The 20,354-nt window shown below is 45.1% G+C and overlaps 1 protein-coding gene across 1 annotated transcript in view; it reads left to right on the top strand.

Moving 5' to 3' along the window:
- The window catches only part of FIGN (fidgetin, microtubule severing factor), a 121,673-nt gene extending 104,479 nt beyond the window's left edge, over window positions 1-17,194 (top strand). Inside the window, exon 2 of the mRNA XM_038751490.1 lies at window positions 14,943-17,194. Within this exon, the coding sequence (XP_038607418.1) occupies window positions 14,951-17,194 (2,244 nt within the window). The 5' untranslated portion in view covers window positions 14,943-14,950. The remainder of the gene's footprint in view (window positions 1-14,942) is intronic.
- The last annotated feature ends 3,160 nt before the right edge of the window (window positions 17,195-20,354 follow it).

Raw genomic sequence — 20,354 nt, 5'->3', positions numbered from 1 at the left:
TTGCTGTCATGTGGTTACTCTAGTAACATTTTAATGCTTCTTCAAGCTCTGTGGCCAGTGTATACAGTTCAGTGTTTTATGCAATACTCTGTATATGACGGCTTTTTAAAAATGTAATGCCATTCGACATTGAAGTGGATAAAATAATTTTTGAAGTTAAAACAAGAACAGTGATTGTGACTGAAAATGCCTGTTAGAAGGGGACACAGTCACACATATTCACACCACAGATAAAAAGTAGCATTTATTCATTCAGTTGTATTTATTAAGCATTTATTGTGTGCAGAGCACTGTACTAAGTGCTTGGGAAGTACAATTCATCTCTCTAGATTCTTTATCTACCGATCTATCTATCTATCAATTTATCTAGAGGGAATATGAGAGCATGGGCTTGGGAGTTGGAGTTTGTGGGTTCTAATCCCTCTTATCAGCTATGTGAGTTTGTGGAAGTCACTTAACTTCTCTATGCCTCAGTTACCTCATCTGTAAAATGGGACAACCTGATTACCTTGTATCCATCCCAGTGCTAGAACAGTGCTGGGCAAATAGTAAGCACTTAACAAATGCCATCATTAGTATTGTAGGTGAAAGACTACCAAGTGAATTCAGTCAATCAGTGATATTTATTGGAATAGAAACCAAACTAGTCCTGGGTGAACCGAAACTGTAACTAAAAGATAATTCAATTTTAGTGGAAAAATGTCATCCAAAGTTTGTAAATTTTAGAAATCCCATTTAAGAATCTTTTTTAAATAGTTTCTTGATAGAGAATTTATTCCACCCACTGTGGACAAATAATTCAAAACTAAAACATTTTTTAATCATTTCGTATGAGAGATTTGGAAATTACATGGGAAAACATGTAATTCAGCTGCTATTGATGGTGCTAATAGGATTTCCATTAAATACATTTCAGACTATGGACTTAAATGGAAATATGTTTTGGAAGATTTAGTAAATGTAGACATATATCTTTCTAAAACTATCAAACTATCCAAATGTCTGTTTCTACTTAAGTTCAGTGTTATTCAGTGGACTTTGAGCTGTGTAACCTTGGAGGAAATTCTTAAACAATTTCAGTATTGGTTTCATACTTGATCAGTGAAAGCATGGAGCAGGGATAGTGATGCTTATTGATGCTTAAATTATCCATGGTTTAACACTAGGGCTTTATGTGATACTTATGGTGTGTGAGATGTGTTTTAAATTAATTACATTGTTTCCAAGTAGACTAATTTAGTACAGATTGTGCAGATTATTTCAAAGTTGTGACAGGAATGATGGTTAATTTTGTTGGGGGTTTTTTCTTACCAATCCTTATGCCCTCTTTCAGCAAACACACACACACACACACACACACACACACACACACACACACACACACACACCCCACCCACCCCCCCATCCAGACATCTCAGCTTTTCCTGCTGCAAACTGAACTTTGCTCCTTTGAACAGAGAGCACACAACATGAGGGACTAGTTGGTGGAATTTTAACGTAAGCAGGATTTAAAAACAAAAAGTTAAGTTTATCTGAATTGAAATCCCCAGTTTCGATTTAAAAATGGTTGTCTTAGCCATGCCACCTTTCTTCCTAAATATTAATAAAAGAATGCACCCTTGACACAACTAAGCATGTAAATGTGCTAGTTTACCATTTTCCCTTGTGGGAACCATAACTGAGGAATAATATTCTGATGCAACAATGAATCCTTTTCGGTGAGTGACCGTGGAGAGGAAACCTTATACAGGGAATCATTTTTGAATGTTTTGTCTTGTTCGGTTATCTTTAGGCTTTTAATCTTAGCTCCTGATGGTGGTGGGGAGAAGGGAGAGTCAGGCCAGTTAGGCTAGAGAGGAATGGGATGTAAGTAGAGAGCGAAACCCAAGCCAGCTAGGAACAAGTGATTCTACTCCTGCTAATTTGGGGATCCTCAGTTCCCACACCAAAGACGAAACTGAAGTGTATCTACCCAGGGAAGGAAATGTCAGTCTTCCTGGATGACATTATCCTCTTGATGACTGGGGTTCTCGTTATGCAGCATTCTTTGTTTTTACAAATGGAAAAGCCAATGGCATTAAAGACCGTACTGTCGTTACCACTGCAATTTAGCAATGGTCTGTTTATCGGGAAATCAGAATGTCCCAATTATAGGTGGCGCTCAGGCTTACTCTACCGGAAAAGAAGGATATGCCTGTGTGTAGGAATGGGGGGGCGGGGGGTGCCGAGAAACCATTTCTGTTGTGACTGAGAGCTCTTTGCTTTTAATCCAGGGCCATGTTGGTAGCGTCAAGAAACCGTTTATCTTTATATGTCGTCTAGTGTGAAAGAAACAACACGAAGCCTACCAAAACTCATTTCATATGTAGCTTTCCCCACTGCCTTCGGATCAAAGTTATTTTCTTCAGGCTGGACTAAATTATTCGCAGGTCCCAGGAGTGAAGGACACTGAATTAATGCACTATGTCACCCAGTCGTGGCTGTAGAATATTTTTATCGAAGTCCAAGGCGCTACATCTCTTTGCTATTGCATTAAAAATTAATGCATGAATTGCCAAAAAGAGGAAAATGCATAAATAACCTAAACAAATTTTACTGTGGCTCTGGTGAACTTCGAAGTCACCGTAAGCAAGGAGGTTTTAAGGGGACTGTGAGATTAAATACATATTTAGAGGTAGGCCGTATTAGCACTTGTTTATCTAATTAGTGGAGAGTTGTCTTAATCTTAATAAAACACCTTTATTTACCAGTCATTTGTTTTTTACAAGGCAAGGAGAAGCAGAGTACCGTTGCAAGGAGATGAAAAGGGTATGAATGCAGTGTTCATTCTGGGCTGGGTCGGGAGGTGTTAGGTACTATAAATTTATTTTGTGACCCCTGTTAGCGTAGTGTATTGGGTCAAAATTGACTACAGTTTATTCCAAACTTACTGAAATTGATCTTTGCTTTCACATAGGTCCAAGCAGATAAATCATTACAGCTAATTCTATCTACATAAGTGAGTGCCGTTACCATTTATATCGCAGGATTGTGATTGAGGAAGCTAAAAATGCAGTTTGCCATAAATCAGAGTGGCTTACCAGGCTCAGCTTTTTGCGTTCATTGCAAGTACTATATGGCCATTCGGTTTTCAGTGTCACAGTAATTCATTCATTCATTCATTCATTCATTCAGTTGTATTTATTGAGCACTTACTGTGTACTAAGCGCTTGGGAAGTACAAGTTGGCAACATATAGAGACGGTCCCTACCCAGTAATGGGCTCACAGTCTAGAAGGGGGAGACAGACAACAAAACAAGTGGGCAGGTGTCAAGGCATCAGAACAGATAGAATTAAAGCTAAATGCACATCATTAACAAAATAAATAGAATAGTAAATATGTACAAGTAAAATAAAGTAATAAATCTGTACAAACATATATACAGGTGCTGTGGAGAGGGGAAGGAGGTAGGGTGGGGGGGATGGGGAGGAGGAGAGGAAAAGGGGCTCAGTCTGGGAAGGCCTTTTGGAGGAGGTGAGCTCTCAGGAGGGCTTTGAAGGGAGGAAGAGAGCTAGCTTGGCGGATAATGATAATGGCATTTATTAAGTGCTTACCATGTGCAGAGCACTGTTCTAAGCACTGGGAAGGTTACAAGGTGATCAGGTTGTCCCACGGGGGACTCATAGTCTTAATCCCCATTTTACAGATGAGGGAACTGAGGCACAGAGAAGTGAAGTGACTTGCCCAAAGTCACACAGCTGACAATCGGCGGAGCCGGGATTCGAACCCATGACCTCTGGCTCCAAAGCTCGGGCTCTTTCCACTGAGCCACGCGTGGAGGGAGGGCATTCCAGCCCAGGGGGTCGACGGCGGGACAGGCGAGAACGAGGTACAGGTCTGAGCCCTATTGTTTAACTGGAAAAACCTCAAGAAATGAGTGACTCTTATGGTTTGGGGATTTTTTTGCACGAGGGTATATGTTCCAGACACGAATTTTTTCACATAGGTGGCACCTGGTTTTTGGGTCACGTTAACCCCATTTATCCCCATGCACTATGGCTCACCTGTTATTTACACACATAAGAGGGTCGATGCCACAGAACAAGGGGAGTGCTCTGTTGTGACATAGTGCATACATATTCATTAGCCCTGGCAGTCCCTATGGACGGATGTGGTATGTCCTGATGATCTTTATATGACAAAAAAGAGCTGGGGGGAGGGGGAGATGGCCTTAATGGATTGAAAATAACATATGGAAAAAGGTAAGAGGCGGCATCAAAATGAAGGGCCATCAAGCTGCAACTTTAAAGGTTAAACTGCAAAGCCGTATTTAAAAGTTATAAATAGTGCTAAATCCATGCTAAGATGTATACTCAGTAAATTAAGAAAAAGCCCTAGTGGTTAACCACCTGAAAATTGGCCTTGTGTTTACCTACTGAGAGCTGAATTCAGATTCTGTGTGTTCCCCTGCAACAGTTGATGATACAAGGCATTGAGAAATCAGGCTCACAAGGGCCTGTTTTAATGGGTGGGTAGGTGCTATCTCTCTAAGCTTGAAGTATCTTTGCCACTGAATATTTTTCGGGGAAGAGGATTGTCTGAGTATATTTACATTTAGACGTTTGTATTTATAAAGCCGTGTATTTGTATTTTATATCTAGACGATGAAAATGATGCACTGTCCTTTGAGGATGAAGATGATATTTTTATTTTCACGGTTGTCGGTTTTGGACCCTGTCTGACTTTGGGAATAAAAATGTATCTGATGCAAACTGGACTATAAAGAAAATCATAGTTGTGCACATGGTGAGGAGTGAGTTAGACTTCTGTGGATAGTGGTGTGCCTCATTACAAGAATGGTGGGGATTCTGAAGCCCGTGCTATCTTTTGTGGACATATATTGAACATGAGATCAGCGGACTAAAAGTGATATTTCTCACTTCTTTCATTAGCCTAATTGCTTTGCATGGGCACTTATGCATTCATTCTCATAAATGCAAGCAGTCCTTCTATGTATACATCCATCTTGCATATTAAGAGATCTGACCTGACAGTCCCTGCATGCAAAATTTCACCTTCCGTAGTGATGGTAGACTCGTCACCCTTACTGCCCAGACTAGAAATCTAAACTCAGTCCCCTGAGGCAGGGAGTTGGCATTGACCTGAATAAAATAGACCACATGTTGGGGCCTCAATCAGTCAATCAGTGGTATTTATTGAGTGCTTACTGAGTGCAGAGCACCGTGCTGAGCGCTTACAGAGAGAAAGACGTGCTCATTGCCTAGCATGGTGAGTGGAAGGCAAGTGGTGACTACTAGCATCACAATTCACCTGACTCAAGCCACTTTCATTCATTCATTGTGTATTTATTGAGTGCTTACTGTGTGCAGAACACTGTACTAAGCGCTTGGAAAGTACAATCCAGTAGCCAGTAGAGACAATCCCTGCCCACAACGGACTCACTCTGGTCATCTGCTAGACTGCCCCCGGTCACTTTTAAGGTGTGAAGCCTGGATCAGGCGAGTGTGTGTTCATCTGACTGTTGGGTCTTTTTATGTCTTGGAGCTTTGGGTGCTAAGGGATATGAACTGAACCCAAGAAGGACCACTTTGCCAGCAACGGCTTCCTGGTTGGAAAAAGGGTTGTTTTATGCAAAAGAGATGGGCTGGGGGAAGGGAGAGCAATTTGCTGCAGATGTATTGTAATTTGTAGCCGTGAGGTGTGAAAGTGTGCTTTGAAAAGAATAATCATTTGACAGTATTTAAATGAGATAATTGGGATCTATTAGATTGAGACTGCACATTTGGAGATCCCCTTAACTAAGTCCTGGCTGTAAAGCCATTTTTCCCCTCAGTTTTTGCTTTCAGTGTTGATGGACAAAATGCCTTTTAATTAATGGTTTAGTTAAAAATATTTTGAAAGTTGCAGTGCCAGTGTAGTGGTGTGGGACTCTACTTATCAGATCGTTAATTGAGGAACAGCATTTGGCCTGTTAATAAAGGTTGTTTCCAGAACCACCTGACCTTTGATTTGGTGTCAGGAGTACCCCACAAAATTTCTCTAGAACGATCTATGTGGTAGCGGGAAAGGAGCACATCTTCAAATTCTGGACGAGATGCTTCTTCCTTCTGTCCGCCAGCCACGTGTTTTCAAAATACCAAATGTTCTCTGCCCACTTTGTTCATCTTCCTAAGATTCTCATTGTTTCCTTTTGTCCTGTTGCATCCTAATTTTCCTCCAAGTGGAATCTACAAGTGAACACATTTTGGTTACAAAGTCAATATTACTCCCAGTGACTTAGTCCACATGTGTAGAATGTGAATTCACTAACCCACTGGGACTTTTGGTGGAATGTAGTCTTTGACCTGTGTCCCACCTCTTCCATGATAACCACGTACTGGGTGGGCTGATGGTTTTCAAGTGAAGGTTCCTTTTCTGAAAAGTATAGGTAGGCCAGCACATTTCATTCAGGGTGGTCTAATTCATTTGTGTTCTTATTCCATTTCATTTTTATCCTGTTAATGTTAAGTCCCTGGATTCCCTGACAACGGGACTGAAGCAATAGTGTCAAGAGAGTGTGCGTGTCTTTCAACACTTATTCTGTCTCCAGCTCCCACAGCTTGTCAGTCATTTTTTTTCTCTCTCCCCTTTTAGACTCTAAACTCTTTGAGGGGCTGGGGATGTATATTTGTCTCCCATTGTACTCCTCGCAAACACTACAGTGCCATGTGCTTTTTTTTTAGTGGTATTTGTTAAACACTATGTCCTGGGCATTGTAATAAGCACTGGGGTAGATACAGACTCATCAAGTTGGAGACAGTCCGTGTCCCACGAGGGGCTCAGAGTTTTAATCTCCGTTTACAGATGAGGTAACCGAGGCACAGAGAAGTTAAGTGACATGCCCAAAGTCCCATTGCAGTCGTATGGCGAAGTTGGGATTTGAGCCCAGGCCTGTGCTGTTTCCACTAGGCCATGCTGCTTCTCACTCCCTACATAACCCTAATTGACTGTAAACCAGAGCCTCAATATCAGTAGCAAACCAAGGCTCCAGTTCACACTGTAGGGAAATGGTTCTTTTCGTCATCATCGTCATCATCATCGTTATTTACTGAGTGCTTACTCTGTGTCGAGCACTGTACTAAGCGCTTGGGAGGGTACAATTCCACAGAGTTGGAGTTACGCTGTTATCCTGTGAAGTTCACTACAACAGTGGGTGATGTACTCTATTGGTGCATTTCAGAAGCAGCGTGGCTCAGTCGAAAGAGCCCGGGCTTTGAAGTCAGAGGTCATGGGTTCAAATCCCAGGTCAGCCAATTGTCAGCTGTGTGACTTTGGGCAAGTCACTTCTCTGGGCCTCAGTTCCCTCATCTGTAAAATGGGGATTAAGACTGTAATCTCCTTGTGGGACAACCTGATCACCTTGTAACCCCCCCAGCACTTTGAACAGTGCTTTGCACATAGTAAGTACTTAATAAATGCCATTATTATTATTATTATCTGAATACCACCCACTGTTCCGGGGATACTTCCTTTCCTGTAGCCTTTGTGCTCCGAGCATTAGTGGAGGAAGTATGAAGTGGCCGTGAGTTTATATGTGTTATATTTGGTGATAAATGGGCAAGAAAAACAGTGATAATGATATCATCTCACTAGGCCACATGAATCGTATGAAGTTTCTTTCCTTTTAGATAGCTCCTCCCAAGAGACCCAGTATGGAAAGAGCACGGCCTTGGAGTCAGAGGACCTGGGTTCTAATCCTCACTCTGTAAGTTGCCTGCTTTGTGGTCTCGGGCAAGTCACTTCACTTCTCTGTACTTCAGTTACCTCATCTGTAAAGTGGGGAGTCAATTCTCATTCTCTCTCCTCCTTAGACTGGAAGCCCCCTGTGGATCGAGGACTGTTTCCAAAGTGATTTTCTTGCATTTACTCCAGCACTTAGTATAGTGCTTGGTACAGAGTGAGAGCTTAACAAATACCGTTATTGTTATGATTATTATCATTAAGGAACGCAATAGTTTGTACCATAAATTTCCTCTTAACTCTTCATTAGAGACATTGAACTTTCTGCCGTAACCTTCACCCAGCTGCATTTGGGCCAATAGGAATAAACTGTCCTAATTGTTCTATCTACCTTCATAGTTATTCTCTTAGTTATTCTTTTCTGAAGAGAGTCTCACTAAAGATTGCAATAAAATCTTTAAAAGAAGAGAAGTCCCAATAGCCCAAAGGCATCTAATAAGCTGACTTTGTCCCTTCTGGGGCTGTTGAGCGCTTTTGTATGTGCATATATCATTTTATATCCCATTCCTGGCCCACGGGGAGTTTACCATCTCATGAGGAGGGGGAACTAGTATTTAATCCCCATTTTCTAGATGAAGGAAGCTCATTCATTCGTTGTCTCATTCACCCCACACATCCAATCTGTCACCAAAACCTGCCGGTCTCACCTCCACAACATTGCCAAGATCCACCCTTTCCTCTCCATCCAAACTGCTACCTTACTGGTTCAATCTCTCATCCTATCCCAGCTGGATTAATGCATCAGCCTCCTCTCTGATCTCCCATCCTCCTGTCTCTCCCCACTTCATTCTATACTTCACTCTGCTGCCCGGATTATCTTTGTGCAGAAACGCTCTGGGCATGTTACTCCCCTCCTCAGAAATCTCCAGTGGCTGCCTGTCAACCCACGAATCAAGCAAAAACTCCTCACTCTCGGCTTCAAGGCTCTCCATCACCTGGCCTCCCTGCCCACATCATCTCCCTTCTCTCCTTTTACAACCCAGCACATTCCCTCCGCTCCTCTGCTGCTATCCTCCTTCACTGTACCTCGTTCTCGCCTGTCCCACCGCCGACCCCCGGCCCATGTCCTTCCCCTGGCCTGGAATGCCCTCCCTCCACACATCTGCCAAGCTAGCTCTCTTCCTCCCTTCAAAGCCCTACTGAGAGCTCACCTTCTCCAGGAGACCTTCCCAGACTGAGCCCCCTTTTTCCTCCTCCCCATCCGCCCCACCCTACCTCCTTCCTCTCCCCACAGCACTTGTATATATTTGTACAGATTTATTACTCTAGTAATTTTACTATACTATACTACAGTAAATACGATTGAATGAATGAAGAATTTTACTTGAACTTATTTACTATTCTATTTATTTTGTTAATGATGTGTATATAGCTTTAATTCTATTTGTTCTGACGATTTTGACACCCGCCTTCATGTTTTGTGTTGGTGTCTGTCTCCCCCTTCTAGACTGTGAGCCCCTTGTTGGTTAGGGATCGTCTCTATGTTGCCGACTTGTACTTCCCAAGCGCTTAGTACAGTTCTCTGCACACAGTAAGCGCTCAATAAATACGATTGAGTGAAAGGATAAGTGAATGCAGTCGTATTTATTGAGTGCTTACTGTGTGCAGAGCCCTGTACTAAGCACTTGGAAATAGAGAGACAATCCCTGACCACAACGGGCTTACAGTCTAGTTGGGGGGAGACAGACATCAAAACAAGTAAACAGGCATCAATAGCATCAATACAAATAAATAGAATTATAAATATATACATACACACATCAAAACAAGTAAACAGGCATCAATAGCATCAATATAAATAAATAGAATTATAGATATATACACACACACATCAAAACAAGTAAACAGGCATCAATAGCAGCAATATAAATAAATAGAATTATAAATATATACATACACACATCAAAACAAGTAAACAGACATCAATAGCAGCAATATAAATAAATAGAATTATAAATATATACATACACACATCAAAACAAGTAAACAGGCATCAATAACATCAATATAAATAAATAGAATTATAAATATATACATACACAAATCAAAACAAGTAAACAGGCATCAATAGCAGCAATATAAATAAGTAGAATTATAAATAGATACATACACACATCAAAACAAGTAAACAGGGATTAATAAATAGAATTTTAGATATGTACATATATACCCAAGTGCTTTAGGGCGTGGAGGGGGAATAGAGCAAAAGGAGTGAGTCGGGGTTATGGGGAGGGAAGGGGGAGCTGAGCTTAGTCTGGGAAAGCCTCTTGGAGGAGGTGAGCCTCAGGTAGGGCTTTGAAGGGGGGAAGTGTGATTGGTGGATTTGAGGAGGGTGGGCAGTTAAGGGACTTTCCCAAGGAACACCGAACGGGATTAAAACCCAAGTCTTCCCGACGCTCGGTCCTGTGCTGTATCCACTAGGCTACACACTGCTGTGTGTCCATTTACTGTCTGGAAGCATGTTCCTGCCCCTAAGCAGTCCCTTGTTCAGGGGGTTTCTGGACAGCTGGCAATGAAACGTAACCTGCGTGAGCCATGCGAGCCCAAGTAGAGTTTTAGCCCAGTGTTGTAAGTACCTGATTCTGCTATTTCAAGGGATATGTACGCCCTCTGAATTGTGAACTGAATACAGAAAGGAAATTGCTAGCCTTTACTATTCCAATTCCTTACATTCCCAGTTTTATCACAGATCGAACATCGTTTCATAATTTCTTGTTCTGTCCTGGTCTAACTGGGTATATATGAAGCTGTGATTTTATCTTTGGAAACAACTCCATTATTCTAGGTTTTCAAGGGACAATTTGACGGAGTAAGAAGAACAGAGCGGTTGCATGGTTTAGTTACAGCAATGAAATAATGGAGTGGACATTTCCTGTAGCCACTGCACATGCTATCCAAAGAGAGCCAAGATATGAAAAAAAGACATATGTAATAAGAAAAGCAGTGTGGCTCAGTGGAAAGAGCCCGGGCTTTGGAGTTAGAGGTCATGGGTTCAAATCCTGGCTCTGTCAATTGTCAGCTCTGTGACTTTGGACAATCACTTAACTTCTCTGTGCCTCAGTTACCTCATCTGTAAAATGGGGATTAGGACTGTGAGCCCCCCGTGGGGCAACCTGATCACCTTGTTACCTCCCCAGCACTAGAACAGTGCTTTGCACATAGTAAGTGCTTAATAAATGCCATTATTATTATTATTTTAAGAGAAGATCATTGGGGCATTTTTGCATTGTACCTGTCTTTTGGGACACATGAAATCATGTTAGAAAGCCATTTACGGTTAGATAGCACTTGGTATTTACCATGTCTTTATCAAGTGTGTTGCATTATATTTTTGCTGCTTTCAAATGAAAAGTTTTCTGATTCCTTTGTTTGCAGTCACTTGTGATGATTCTTTTTAAGATGAACTTGTATCCATTTCATCTCCAAACACCTGTGGGAATGATTTCCTTCCTGCTCCTAACAGGGTTAAAACACGTCCCTGTTTGCCTTTGAACTTCATATAATGCTCACAAAAGAGAGCAAATTCTACAAATTGACTTGGGAATTTGCTGCTGATTCTAGTATAATGTCACAAGCAAAATAACTCCTCCAAACAGGGAGAGCTCTAAAATCAAATGAAATGTGGATGATGCTGTATTTTTCTTCCATTTTGCTTCTGAGACATCACCACCAATAAATTGAACCAAAAACAAGTTTGGTGCTACTTCAAATTAGTGTCAAAATTCAAGGAATTGATGAAAAGGCTCTTTGTGCCCTCAAGGCCAGGGCAATCTCCTGGTCTCTGTAAATACTACCTTCTTCAGCACATACTAATATAAAGAACACGCTTATGGTTAACTGTTAACTTATGCTTCCAAATAGCACTGATGATTGCAGTGCCCTGGAATAAGTGCTCATGTTTCAAGGGATGAGACCAGCCCTTTTCCTTAAGGTTATTTGATCAAAGCTCAATCCTATCTCTTTTGCCGTTCTAGTCAGTAAATAAACTTTCAGTTTTCTTGGTTTGAGCACTTCCAGAGAGAGCATGAAACTCAGAATGCAGTGCTCTGCCTGGCAGTTGGTCCAGAACAGTCATTTTGCTTAATTTCCAGAGAAATTGAAACTCATTAAAGCATGCTTGCTCTTTCAAGGCAACCTATGGAAAATTAGTTAGAAATTAGGAATTCTTCATTCTGGACTGGTTTGAATCAGCTGGACAAAAGGATACTTCTGGTATTCAAAAGGTGCCCATGCCTATTTACAATGCCTGGATTTCTGTAAGACTCAAGGTGATAGGGAGGCGTTTTGTTCTAAGTTTTTTCAAGAAGTTTTTGTTTGTGCTGAGGTGATTCTCACTTCTTTCCCTCCCCAAGATGAGAGCCTGAATGGTCAAAACACATTTTTGCGGACTAAGCTAGCACTGACTCAGCTCAGCTAACTGTAAAAAAGGGAGCTACATCCATTTTATTCCTTCACCATAACTTCCAATACCTTCTCCTGCTAAATTCTGTACTGTGACTGTTCCGTGACACCTATTCGTGTGTATCTACTCAATCTGCAGCCCAGTCTAGTTCTTGCACACCCTTTTTCTGGTATTGACTCTGTTTTGGTCAGCTTTATAAAAAGGAAAACACCACAGAAATCGTTTACAGAGCTAATGAATTTGTATGTCTTTTAGGCAGTTCAGCATTGCCGGTGCATTAATATTCTCTGCTTTTTAAAAGGCTCAAAGTAAATCCCATGACACTAGAAGAATTTAGATACTGATTACTTGCAATTGGTTCCCGGTGATTTGCTCTTAATAATTTCCAGTTGAATTTAACCCCAGTATGATATCTGAAATGCTGCTTCATTAAAATTGCGTCTTTTTCCTTTAAGTATGATTTCTTTCGTTTCACCCGTTTTTGTGGTGTTTTCTCCCCGTGAAATGCAGTGGGTGAGGTATCAGAAACAATTAAGTTAATAAAATATTGCTTTCATTTGAATGATTCTATCTTCCAGGAACTCTCCCCAGATAGTCTCCCTGATTAAAATGATACATACCGATCTCCGAAAATAACATTATTATTAGAAAGGCCTTTTCTCCTATTGACCTGAATAGTTGATGAATGTGGGAATAGGACTTAAAGAATCACACGAAAGAAAGAAATGTGGAAAAGCCAAGGAAGAATCGTGTGAAGCGAGACCTGCAGTGTTTCTACCGAAAGAAATATAAGGCCTGATTAAGTTGTGTTTTTGCAGTTTTAAGGCTTAATTGAACCGATATGTGATGTGCAAATTAGTATCTGCATGAATCCTAAAAAAAGACAATGCAAATTAGTGCAACTGCAATAAAGTATATTTGCAAATGAATCCCGTTGCTTTATTCATTTATTGTGTAATTACTGCAATCCTTCCCACCTTGTTTTCAGTATTTCTTAATCATTAAGTCGGCAGCATGACAGCAGTGCCAGCCCTGGCATGATTCTCTTTGACTAAAACCTTGTAAATTAACACAATTAGCACAGCATCATCCTGCTAATTAACTTCCAGTGTCTGGTGCAGTGGTTTTGCAAACAGGGAAGAGCGAGTCAGGAGGGAATCAACATGCCATTCCCTTACCAAACTGTGTGCGGTGTTAGGTTTTGCTCCGCGAGGCTAAGCTGGCCATGTCAGATGCCAGAGTCAGGCAATGAAGAGCTAAAGGGGATGGGGCCGGGGGGAGGAGGAGAGCTGGAGGGGGGGGGGGGAGCTGTCAAAAGAGCCTGCAGTAATTCAGAAGGGAACCAGTGCCACAGATGCTTCATTTAGACTAAGCCTCCTCCTCCATATCGAGGAATCTGTGCCACAGGGCACTAGTCCATTTGCAAAAATCACTTTCGGTACTACAAGAGCAACTGAAGAGGCCTTTTTTTTTAACTAGAGCTGAGCACTGAAAACAAATATGCAGGTCCCCTGCCATACACAGGTAAGAACTCTAAAGAGTTATTAAGTGTTTTATAGGCTGAAGTACAAAAAAAAGAGAAAGAAAAAAATCCCACCCATTGCATCGATCTGGAATCCAAAAAGTGATTATCCCCCCCCACCCCATATTTGTATTAATGCGGTTTCCGCCATGCAGAGATGCATACAGAACTTTGAGGAACCCAGATGCTGTTTGTCCACTCAGTCTTTTAATCCCCTCTTCCCGCTCCCACATAATCTGACGTTTTTCCTTCCCTCCCACCTTCCTTTTTTCATCCTCCAGGATGCTGGGGGCGGAGGGAGGGGGAGAAGGGGAGCGAGAAGACCGACAGACAAGTGATGCTTGTTTTTTTCTTTCAGAGACTCAACAACAGAACTGAGGGGCAGAAAGGAGCCAGTTGTAATTCATACCGAGTTGTAGGCTTTGTGTGATGAAAGCGATGGAGCGCTGCCTGGGAGATTGCTTTGCTGCACTCCACGAAGCAGATTTGAAACTGTCGTGGACCACTTTAGATGAGAGTTGGATTATGGAATGACCTACTCTGTCCGTCATATTGTTCTGCGCAGGGTGCATTATACTGTGCTAACTAGGTGTTCAGTGCCAAATAAGAGAGGTATTCTAGATGTGATCCGTCAGCTGTGTCTCATATTTTTATATCAGTTAAAATATAAAACCCAAAACTGCGATGTGAAAAGACAGAGCAGTAAAGGAATCTTAGATGTTAACAGCGTTCATGTGCCAGGTGTGTGAACTGTATCCACCGTCTGTTCTTCAAAAAGTTGCAAATGACCGGATTTGAATGTAGCAGAGAAATGGCATTTTTTCAGACCATATTGACTCTCGGTTGCTGAGGGTATTGGGGTGATTTTGTACTTCCGATGTTAGCGACGAGGGAAAAACCAATCCACCTTAGGCTGCTGCGAGGTGTGAGACAGGCGGAATCCTTAAAGTGCGCGTGACTGTGTGTGTTGTGTGTTTTCGTAATCAGGGGCGAAAGCTGAAGTTTTGTCCCATTTACCCGAGGCGAGTTATACAGGCAGCAGGCAGGCCCTGAAAGTTCTTGAAGCTGATCCGCGAGGGACAGATTCCAGACGTGGTTTCTTCGTCTTGTAGGGCAAACGGAGGAGGGAGCCGAAGGAACGGGGCAAGCGTCGGGCGACGGCACACGTGGCCCGCACGGCACTCTGGGGAATAGATATTTAAGCCACTTGATAACTCTGTTCTCCCCCACCACCGTAGGCTTGAAGATGCAGTGGACACCGGAGCATGCCCAGTGGCCAGAACAGCACTTTGACATCACCTCGACCACCCGGTCTCCCGCCCACAAAGTGGAAGCCTACCGCGGCCACCTGCAACGCACCTATCAGTACGCCTGGGCCAACGACGACATCTCCGCCCTGACGGCCTCCAACCTGCTGAAGAAGTACGCGGAGAAGTACTCGGGCATCCTGGAAGGCCCGGTCGAGAGGCCCGTGCTCGGGAGCTACTCCGAGAGCCCCCAGGGACTGGTGAACGGCCGGAAGACCGAGAGCGAACCGTGGCAGCCTCCTCTGAACTCGGAGGGCGTCTACCCGCTGAACTGCGTGCCCGACGTCATTTCGGCCGGCAAAGCCGGGGTGAGCTCGGCCCTCCCCCCGGCGGACGTCTCGGCCAGCATCGGGAGTCCCCCCGGGGTGGCCGCCAATCTGAGCGAACCTAGCTATTCCAACAGTACCTGTGGCGGCCACCCGGTCCCCGGTCTCCATTCGGGGCTCCCATCTCAGGAATACGCCGCGGGGTACAACGGCTCTTATTTGCATTCGACATACGGCGGCCAGCCGGCCCCTGCCCTCTCCTCCCCACACCCGTCCCCCTTGCACAGCTCCGGGCTGCTGCAGCCCCCGCCGCCGCCACCCCCGGCCCTGGTCCCGGGCTACAACGGGACGTCGAACCTCTCCGGGTACGGCTACGGCGCGGCCGGGTACCCGGCCCAGGCGGCCGTGGGCCCCGGGTACAGCCCTGGCGGGGCGCCGCCCCCGCCACCTTCGGCCTACCTGCCTTCAGGAATCCCCGCCCCGACCCCGCTGCCGCCCACCACCGTCCCCAGCTACACCTACCAGACCCACGGCCTGGCCCCCATCGCCCCTTCCGCGCTGACCAACAGTTCGGCCAGCTCGCTGAAGAGGAAGGCCTTCTACATGGCCGGGCAAGGAGACATGGACTCCGGCTACGGCGGCTACGGCTACGGCCAGCAGCGGTCCGCCCAGAGCCCCATGTACCGGCTGCCCGACAACGGCCTGGCGTCCGCCGGCCGCGGGAACGGCTTCGACCGAGGCGCCGAAGGCTCGTCCCTGGCGTTCAAGCCCACCAAGCAACTGATGCCCGCCGAGCAGCCGAGGAAGTTCGGCGGCCAGTCCGGCCGGGCCCTGACGCCCCCGGCCTACGGCGCGCCGAAGGGCGCCCTGGGGTCCAGGGCCGGAGACTCCTTCGGCAAGTACGGCTCCCCGGCCGTGAGCGACCCCGGGGAGGAGCACAGGCAGGCCCTTGCCCGGCCGCTGCAGGGGCCGGGGCTCCACCCCGCTACCTCATCCGGCCACCCCGCGGACGAGCAGCTGAAGAACACGGACACGCACCTCCTGGACCTGGTCACCAACGAGATCATCAACCCGGGGCCGCCGGTGGACTGGAGCGACCTGGCCGGCCTGGACCTGGCCAAGGCGGTCATCAAGGACGAGGTGCTGTGGCCCGTGCTGCGGTCGGACGCCTTCAGCGGCCTGGCGGCCCCGCCCAGGAGCCTCCTCTTGTTCGGCCCTCGGGGGACGGGCAAGACCCTCCTGGGCCGGTGTATAGCCAGTCAGCTCGGGGCCACCTTTTTCAAAATCGCCGGCTCCGGCCTCGTCACCAAGTGGCTGGGGGAGGGGGAGAAGGTGGTCCACGCCTCCTTTCTCGTGGCCCGGTGTCGCCAGCCCGCGGTGATTTTCGTCAGTGACATCGAGATGCTCCTGTCCTCGCCGGTGAGCGAGGAGCACGGTCCGGTGAGTCGAATGAGAACCGAGTTCCTTATGCAGCTGGACACCGTGCTGACTTCCGCCGAGGACCAAATCTTAGTCATCTGCGCCACGAGCAAGCCGGAGGAGATCGACGAGTCCCTGCGGAGGTACTTCATGAAGCGGCTGTTGATCCCGCTTCCCGACGGCACCGCCAGGCACCAGATCATCGTCCAGCTGCTCTCACAGCACAATTACTGTCTCAACGACAAGGAGCTGGCTCTGCTCGTCCAGCGCACGGACGGCTTCTCGGGACTGGACGTGGCTCACTTGTGTCAGGAAGCCGTGGTCGGCCCGCTCCACGCCCTGCCGGCCACAGACCTTTCCGCCATCCTCCCCAGCCCGTTGAGGCCGGTCACGTATCAAGACTTTGAAAATGCTTTCTGCAAGATCCAGCCGAGCATATCTCAAAAAGAGCTTGATACGTACATTGAGTGGAACAAAATGTTTGGTTGCAGTCAGTGATGGCTTCTTTAAAAAAAAAAAAACAAAAAACAAAAAAACAACAAAACGAAAAAAACAAACAAAATGAAAAACAAAAAAATTGTAATGAATGTTGGCACGCACACACACACACGCGCGTACACCCACAAACACACACATACACACACACACACTCTCTCTCTCTCCCCCCCAACCCCCGCCCCCCTCCTCTCTCTGACGCAACCTGCTGCGTAGGGTACGGAGCCCCCTTTTCTGTAGTGTTTAAAATTTCAGAGGGTACCGGGGAGACGACGGTAGTGTGGCATCTGAAGAGTCAGGGTAGACTTGGAGGAAAAGCGCGTCAAAACGGGAGTTGCCGATCTGAAAAGCCACAGATGACAGAAAGCGTGTGTTGATGCTCACTGCTGCTCCAGCTAGACAACACTCACCCAGGAGCCAGGTGCCAAGTGGGTTGATTTCAGAAGGACACGAACCCTGTGTGTTGATTCCATTCTGCTGTTCTCGAGATTTAGTTGCTGTCAAGTGCCTGGAGTGGTGCTTTATTTTTTCGTTTGCCTCACAATTACATTGGTGGCATGTGCTAATATAAAGAGCTTTAACTTCAAACATTATTGGACTAAAGAGATGAACGGTTGTGTTGCGACAGAGAACCAGATTTTTGCCATTCTGAGAGCAACAGTATTCCTCAATCCTGTCTGTTCTGTGATATTAAGCTAAGAACAGGTAAAACAGGGTAACGGTAATCTGGACCTTAATTTCCGCAGTTCATTTCTTTTAATGTTCTGTCTGCAAAAACTCAGGAAAGTGATTGTGATTTGTACAGTACCTCAAAGGAATGTGTTGAAAGCACTATGTACTGCTGAGAGATATAGGCTAGGCTTCGATGTTACTTTATATTAAATATGTATGTTTACCTCAACGATTGGAAAAAATGACAAGGAAGATTATTTTGAATGTATCCAGGAAAATACGGATGTGTGAGATGACTGAATCTTTGCAGTTAAAAGTAGGACCGGAAGGATCTTGCCCTGTTACACGATGGTTCTTGTGCCGATCTGGGGATCAAAGCGGAAAAGAACAGTTCTCTTTATGTCAGTAAACCGTAAGCGTTCTTAACGTGTTGCTCCTTGCTAAATTAAGCGATGCGGTTTGGAGGAGGTGTACCAGTCCAAGAAAGCCACTTATGTCAGTTTTACGTTAGCCTCTGGAACAGTCAACCAGGAGATCTGTTGGGACCCTGAAAGGCACGTTACCCGAATGCTCCAACTGCCTTTTACGTTTTTAGGGGTGGCGGTGGTTTGGAAGTTACGTGTGTAAAACTGTTGGGAATGGCGGCCTTCCAGCTCACTGATCTAGCGGATGGGGTTGCAGTGCTGCCTGTACATCGCGGTGGACAGCAACCAAAAACAACAGACGAACACAAAAACCCTCGACGATTCCATTTTTTTTTCCCTAGCTGGTATGTTTTGTGTTTTTTTTCCCCCTCCCCTTAAGGATCCCATTGTTCTTGGTGCAACCTTCCTTTGTTTTGTTTTTGAAATCTCTCCCAGGCAGGAGTGTTCCCGCCCTTATTTCTACCTCAGTTTTGTTATGTTTTTCTTGGAAAGCAAAAGTAGATACTGGATGCGCACACACACAGACGTACACACTCCCTCACGAAAATCAAATTAGTTAGCCGGTTTCCCCTCGCCCTTCTCTCCTCATAAGTTGAGTCTTTTACGAAAGTACATCTTCCTCCACCACCTCCTTTCGGTTATGCCCCCTACCGCAGTACACTTCCATGGAGTCTTCATCCCGGAGAGACCGGATGGCACGTCTGGCATTTTACTCGATTCCCCACCCTCTTCCTCCACCCCACGGTGTCGTTCGTTTTGTCCTTTAATGCTTTATGTGCAACTCTTCATTGACAGCTGACTGATGTTTGTTCCTGCCTCTGAGCAGAGGAGCGGTTGGAGGCTCCAGCTGCCCAGAGCCCAGAACAGCCTGGCTTTTTGAATGTAATTTTTTTGGGTTTGTTTTAAAGAGACAGTAGCAAAACTTTTGCAAAACACTGGCATTTGATGTTTTCATTCAATACTGTATGTTCAGAAACATTAAATAAATGCACTGAAAAAGCCCCAAGAAGATAAATATCTCCGTTACTAAATCTTTTTTTGTCTTTTCCAAATTTTGTACAGCTCATTCCTGTTAAAGCCTTCGAAGCATTTAATGGTTGATAAAATTGAGGGATTTCATGATAGTTCTGAGATTTTTTTTGACTCTCGATCATTGCTTTGTTTCCTTTCACATACTGCTAAAAAAAGAGAGCCAATGAACCAAAATTTAATTTACTACAACATCCTGTAAAGCTGCGTTTAAAACCAAGAGTTCCATATTAAACAGTGCCTTTCATTAAGGATACAGCAAGTAGCATTTAAACAGATCATCTGCTTTTCGGCAAGTGACTAAACTCTACGGTTGTGGTTTTCCTCTCCATTCCCCTTCCCGTATTGTATCCCCATTACCTTGTAGGTTCATATCGATTCCACTGACAAGTTTACTTTCGCGGAGTCCTGACCAATTTTCTGTCTCCTAGACATTACATCTCACTTTCTGCCGTCGGGCTGCACTCATTCGAAAGATTTGGGCAAGTTCCGACATACCTACTTTGATCTAGACCGCTCTGGATAAATCCATAACCCCCGACCGCTTTTTGTTTGTGGGTCGCGGAGTAAACGCCAAATACGGGAATGCACTGTAATGTGTTTTTCACTATTTTAAAATCCCCCAACAAATGGAAATGAAATGACAAGTCAACATCTTGGAGTCTGGCTGAATAAGTTTTGACTGGTCCAGATCTCACCGTCGAAAGCAAATAGGTGACTGGCAGATGAGTTCGTGGGTGGGTTTCGGGCGGCACCAGGACCGCCTCTCCCCTGACTGAGATTGGAGTTTCTTGAACTGAAGATCTTTGGCAGGGAAGGGGAGAGAGAGAGAGAGCCGGGGAGAGGGGAAGAGCGCTAACCTGAAGTAAGGAGCCATTACCAGGGAGCATTATCTGCTTGCTTGCGGTCCGGGCATGAAGTAAGTGGCTTTGCTGTCTGTCACCTGGGCAGAAGCGGGCACAGCCGTAGCAGAATTCATGGGAAACAGGGCCTGTCAAGTGGCGGTAGAAGGATCAAGTGACAGGACAAGGAAAGAC

The sequence above is a fragment of the Tachyglossus aculeatus genome, chromosome 9, assembly GCF_015852505.1.
Source record: "Tachyglossus aculeatus isolate mTacAcu1 chromosome 9, mTacAcu1.pri, whole genome shotgun sequence".
Lineage (NCBI taxonomy): Eukaryota > Metazoa > Chordata > Mammalia > Monotremata > Tachyglossidae > Tachyglossus > Tachyglossus aculeatus.
This window is presented reverse-complemented; position numbering and strand designations above follow the sequence as displayed.